This window comes from Oncorhynchus clarkii, chromosome 18, assembly GCF_045791955.1.
Source record: "Oncorhynchus clarkii lewisi isolate Uvic-CL-2024 chromosome 18, UVic_Ocla_1.0, whole genome shotgun sequence".
NCBI classification, from domain to species: domain Eukaryota; kingdom Metazoa; phylum Chordata; class Actinopteri; order Salmoniformes; family Salmonidae; genus Oncorhynchus; species Oncorhynchus clarkii.
In genome coordinates, this window is record NC_092164.1 from 16,827,156 (window position 1) to 16,833,538 (window position 6,383).

The following is a 6,383-nucleotide window of genomic DNA, read 5'->3' on the forward strand; positions in this document are numbered from 1 at the left end:
TTGATATGCCACACCTGTCAGGTAGATGGATTATCTAAGCAAAGAATAAATGCTCACTAACAGGGATGTAAACAAATTTGCGCAAAAAAAATAGGGAAATAAGCTTTTTGTGCATATGGAACATTTCTGGGATCTTTTATTTCAGCTCATGAAACACTTTTTACATGTTACATTTATATTTTTGTTCAGTATAGTTGGCTTTTTTTTTTTGTTACTCTAAATAAACTATATTTGACTATCTCGAGTATTTGAAAAGTTGTTTTTCTTTCTACTAAACTACAGAATACAACTATTTTCGGCCCAGGCCTGCTCTGTTTATCTGTATCACATTGATGGTGGCACTTTAGCTATAAATGAATAGTAATAACAAACCTGCGTTTAACTCAGGTGTAGTCTGTAGATTGGATATGTGTATTTCGATGCTCTAAAGCTCTTGTAAGAAATTGCCAGAAAAATGCAAAGAACATTTTCAAAATCAATGTACAGACAGAGAAAGGCCACCACCACACTGTTTTAAACACCCGCTCACCCGGTGCGCCGGCGTGGAAACTAAATCGAGCGTACCGTTCTGTCTGGGCTTGGTCTGTGGTTCGTTCCGTTTCCGCCCTGTCATCCTGGCTTTTCTCCGGTCCTCGGGGCCCAATTCCAGAAGAGGACAGCAAAACAAGTGAAAATAGCACTAGAATAACCGGCTACAGTTTATTAGCTAAAATCTGAAGTAAAATCACAGCGCCAGATCGGTGTACCGCGGAGACAAATAGAGGAGGAGGGGCGGGGTTTCAGGAGTTTTACATGAGACGAGATATTGCTTCCTAGTTAAGCTTACTGGTGAGTAAAAGGCGCATATTACAACATGGCTAGGCTATCCAGCTATCTGCTTAAACTAGCCGTACTATCGGACTTATGTTAGTTAGCTACTGATAATCACTAGTGAACGTAACATAATATTGCATTTCACATGGTTATAAACCGTTTATTACAGTGGATATAGTGCACCCATTCTCATAGGCCTAGCTGTGAAACTATTTTTATGGTGGACATACACCCACATATCATACCCTGGCTGTAACCCTATCATTAAAGGCCTAGTGGACATATTACACCCAGCCTCCCATCCATATAGCTACTTTTATAGTGGAGATATCACATCCACCTATTGTATAGCCTGGCTATAAACATATTATTATAGTGGAGATATCACATCCACCTATTATATAGCCTGGCTATAAACATATTATTATAGTGGAGATATCACATCCACCTATTATATAGCCTGGCTATAAACATATTATTATAGTGGAGAGATCACATCCACCTATTATATAGCCTGGCTATAAACATTATTATTATAGTGGAGATATAGCCTGGCTATAAACATATTATTATAGTGGAGATATAGCCTGGCTATAAACATATTATTATAGTGGAGATATAGCCTGGCTATAAACATATTATTATAGTGGAGATATAGCCTGGCTATAAACATATTATTAAAGACCTAGTAGAATATTGCACCCATTCACATACATCTGTTATTACAGTTGAAATACTGTACAAAGCCCAAGGCAACTGATGACCAGTTAGTAGATGGATGGATGGGGTTTTGGCAGCTACTAACTCAACTAACGTTGTTATCCAACTGTAGTTCTTCTTATTTGTATTATTTCAGTAAGCCTACAGTACCACTGTCTGTGTGCATCACATGTAGCCTACCACTGTCTGTGTGCATCACATGTAGCCTACCACTGTCTGTGTGCATCACATGTAGCCTACCACTCTCTGTGTGCATCACATGTAGCCTACCACTCTCTGTGTGCATCACATGTAGCCTATCACTGTCTGTGTGCATCACATGTAGCGTACCACTCTCTGTGTGCATCACATGTAGCCTACCATTGTAAGTGGAATTCTGACATGTGTTCTGAGGTGTGATGTGTGCTGGAATAAATGAATACAGGATGAATGGATTGTCTACTCTGTGTAGCATGGCATGGAGGTGTCTGTGTGTGTGTCCTGTGCAGTCAGCTATTTCCTTTTATAGACGTTGAATACAAAAGGCTGTTTCACTCTACTTCCTGTAAACAACGTCAACTATGTTTGCTTTTTGCTTCTGTCTGATTCGTCAGTTTGGCTGTGTGATCCTCGGGGCCTCTAGAAGTTCCAGGATGAGGAAGTGGGTTTCCCCTAGAAACAAAGAGGAGAGAGTAGAATGTAAGGGAGAGAGCAGAATGTAAGGGAGAGAGCAGAATGTAAGGGAGAGAGCAGAATGTAAAGGAGAGAGCAGAATGTAATGGAGAGAGCAGAATGTAAGGGAGAGAGCAGAATGTAAGGGAGAGAGCAGAATGTAACGGAGAGAGTAGAATGTAACGGAGAGAGTAGAATGTAATGGAGAGTGCAGAATGTAACGGAGAGAGTAGAATGTAACGGAGAGAGCAGAATGTAACGGAGAGAGCAGAATGTAAACGAGAGAGCAGAATGTAACGGAGAGAGTAGAATGTAACGGAGAGAGCAGAATGTAACGGAGTAGAATGTAACGGAGAGAGCAGAATGTAACGGAGAGAGTAGAATGTAACGGAGAGAGCAGAATGTAACGGAGTAGAATGTAACGGAGAGTGCAGAATGTAACGGAGAGAGCAGAATGTAACGGAGAGAGTAGAATGTAACGGAGAGAGCAGAATGTAACGGAGTAGAATGTAACGGAGAGAGTAGAATGTAACAGAATGTAATGGAGAGAGTAGAATGTAACGGAGAGAGCAGCATGTAATGGAGAGAGCAGAATGTAATGGAGAGAGCAGAATGTAATGGAGAGAGCAGAATGTAATGGAGAGAGCAGAAGGTAACGGAGAGAGCAGAATGTAACGGAGAGAGCAGAATGTAACAGAGAGAGTAGAATGTAAGGGAGAGAGCAGAATGTAACGGAGAGAGCAGAATGTAAGGGAGAGAGTAGAATGTAACAGAGAGAGCAGAATGTAACGGAGAGAGTAGAATGTAACAGAATGTAACGGAGAGAGCAGAATGTAACGGAGAGAGCAGAATGTAACAGAGAGAGCAGAATGTAAGGGAGAGAGCAGAATGTAAGGGAGAGAGCAGAATGTAAGGGAGAGAGCAGAATGTAAGGGAGAGAGCATAATGTAATGGAGAGAGTAGAATGTAATGGAGAGAGCAGAATGTAACAGAGAGAGCAGAATGTAAGGGAGAGAGCAGAATGTAAGGGAGAGAGCAGAATGTAATGGAGAGAGCAGAATGTAAGGGAGAGAGCAGAATGTAATGGAGAGAGCAGAATGTAAGGGAGAGAGCAGAATGTAATGGAAAGAGCATAATGTAATGGAGAGAGCAGAATGTAATGGAGAGAGCAGAATGTAACGGAGAGAGCAGAATGTAACGGAGAGAGCAGAATTTAACAGAGAGAGTAGAATGTAACGGAGAGAGCAGAATGTAACGGAGAGAGCAGAATGTAACGGAGAGAGCAGAATGTAATGGAGAGAGCAGAATGTAATGGAGAGAGCAGAATGTAACGGAGTGAGTAGAATGTAACGGAGAGAGTAGAATGTAATGGAGAGAGCAGAATGTAACGGAGAGAGCAGAATGTAACAGAATGTAACGGAGAGAGCAGAATGTAACGGAGTAGAATGTAACGGAGAGAGTAGAATGTAACAGAATGTAACGGGGAGAGCAGAATGTAACAGAGAGAGCATAATGTAACAGAGAGAGCAGAATGTAAGGGAGAGAGCAGAATGTAATGGAGAGAGCAGAATGTAAGGGAGAGAGCATAATGTAAGGGAGAGAGCAGAATGTAACGGAGAGAGCAGAATGTAACGGAGAGAGCAGAATGTAACGGAGAGAGCAGAATGTAACGAAGAGAGCAGAATGTAACGGAGAGAGCAGAATGTAACGGAGAGAGCAGAATGTAATGGAGAGAGCAGAATGTAAACGAGAGAGTAGAATGTAACGGAGAGAGTAGAATGTAACGGAGAGAGTAGACCTACAATATATAAACAGAGGGTGGGTTCAGATTCCCTCTCCTATCCTGGAAGTCTGCACTTGTTCAAAGTGTGCTTTTGTTCACTCCCCCTTATGGATATAAAAACATTAGATTGGCTGGGACGAAGCAATATGGTGACAATTCCCTGCAGCCTATCAGAGGGCATGATGTTGATATTCATTTGTTTCTGTGGCCTAAGGGAAGTGCCTCTGCCTCTGATTTACCCAATCCCAGGCCTGGAGCTATGGAATTCACGCATGCACACACGCTCACACACACACACACACAGACACACACACACACACACACACACACACACACACACACACACACACACACACAAATGCACCCACACCCACAAACAAACACAAACCATGGAGCAATAGAATTCCTAGGGAACGAGTCCCAGCCTGGATAACCCCCATTATTACCCTGACACACACACACACACACACACACACACACACACACACACACACACACACACACACACACACACTGCCTGACAAGCTAGGCTGGGCAGGGCTGGAGCAGGGCGTAACCATGGAGATGAGCAAGAACTGTTGGGCATGATAGAACTGGCTGTGTCTATGACCGCTGTGGAATGAGACTGCCTGTTATAACATGTCCTGGAGAGAGAGAGAGAGAGTGAGGGGGGAAATAGAAAGACAGAGACCGAGATAGACAGGGACCGAGAGAGACAGGGACTGAGAGAGACAGGGACCGAGAGAGACAGGGACTGAGAGAGACAGGGACTGAGAGAGACAGGGACTGAGAGAGACAGGGACCGAGAGAGACAGGGACCGAGAGAGACAGGGACTGAGAGAGACAGGGACCGAGAGAGACATGGACCGAGAGAGACAGGGACCGAGAGAGACAGGGACCGAGAGAGACATGGACTGAGAGTGTCATGGACCGAGAGAGACGGGGACCGAGAGAGACGGGGACCGAGAGAGACGGGGACCGAGAGAGACGGGGACCGAGAGAGACAGGGACTGAGAGAGACAGGGACTGAGAGAGACGGGGACTGAGAGAGACAGGGACTGAGAGAGACAGGGACTGAGAGAGACAGGGACTGACAGAGACAGGGACTGAGAGAGACAGGGACCGAGAGAGTAATAAGGTACACACACGGATATTACAAGCTAAAGTAAAGCTGTTGTTGACCTACTCTTCTGAAAAGCAAAGGGGAGGAGGACAGAAAGGGTAAGTAGGAGGGAGAGGGGTGAGGAAACGAGGAGAGGCTGGGGACAGCTAATGTAGTTGTTGATGTCTGGATGCTGTCTGATCGGGGATACAAAGCTGTAGACAGAGAGACAGAGTGAGAAGGAGGCTAGGGTGTCTTTCCGACAGTGTGGAATGTTGACTGTGTCCTTTTAGTGGAGGGGAGAGAAAAACATTGGAAATCGAAAGGCAGGAAACACACACACACAGCAGGGTCAGAGACAGGACGTTATGAAAGCTCTGTGAGCTAGATGTAGGCTATTTCCTGTTGATGGTGATGATGTCACTGTGCCTTATACCTTTTGAAGGGGAACTCTGTCGCGAGGAAGAGGTTATGGTGTGCAGGTGAAAAGGTGTCAGACGGGAGATTTTACCTTATTTGGAGCCGAAAACATCCTTCTGCTCTGCAATGCATTATACACACACACACACACACACACACACACACACACACACACACACACACACACACACACACACAGCAGGAAACCACACATAACATGTACCTTCCTCATCCACTCTTTGTTCCCTCTTACACGCAGACACACACACACGGACACACACACGCCAAACACACACCTTCTCACTTTGTGTCGGTGTGTCAAGGCATGATAGAGGTCTCTCTTTTTCTCTGACAGCGGTGTGTGTCTCTCTCCCTCTCCAGGTGTGTGTGTGTGTAGATGTGTGACAGCGGTGTGTGTGAAGACAAGCCCCCCGCCCCCCCTGTCAGAATGAACAGCCAAGGAGGCGGAGCCAAGGACTCTGTGTCGGGCAACTACAATTCTCGGTCCCTTCCCTCTGTTCCTGAGAAACAGAAACGAAGTAAAATGATCTCCATATTTGCCTCCGAGAAAGGTACACACACACACACACACACACACACACACACACACACACACTTGCTCATGGCTGTCGACCGATGCCGATGATGATGCCACACAAACACAAACATACACACACACATATACAGAACCACACAGACATCTAAGCTGTGTTAAGGAGTGTGTATATTAATTATAGTGTGTGTGTGTCAGGAGGCAGGAAGAAGGATCGTGATAAGGACAACAGACCAGAGATCTCCTCTCCGTCAGACTTTGAACACACCATCCATGTGGGCTTCGACGCCGTCACAGGAGAGTTCACAGTGAGTCTGTCTTTGTTTCTCTAAGTGTGAGTG

General features: G+C 45.0%; 1 protein-coding gene across 4 annotated transcripts in view; it reads left to right on the forward strand.

Annotated features, from left to right (window-relative positions):
- The first annotated feature begins 600 nt into the window (after positions 1-600).
- LOC139373085 (serine/threonine-protein kinase PAK 2-like) overlaps positions 601-6,383 on the forward strand; it is a 15,548-nt gene continuing 9,765 nt past the window's right edge. Inside the window, exons 1-3 of one of the 4 annotated variants that reach the window (XM_071113176.1) lie at positions 601-828; positions 5,871-6,061; positions 6,241-6,350. In XM_071113176.1, coding sequence (XP_070969277.1) covers positions 5,887-6,061; positions 6,241-6,350 — 285 coding nt within the window. In that variant the 5' untranslated portion in view covers positions 601-828; positions 5,871-5,886. Of the gene's footprint in view, positions 829-4,655; positions 5,189-5,543; positions 5,560-5,870; positions 6,062-6,240; positions 6,351-6,383 lie in introns of those variants that run through there. The other 3 variants (XM_071113179.1, XM_071113177.1, XM_071113178.1) reach the window with 3 other exon arrangements.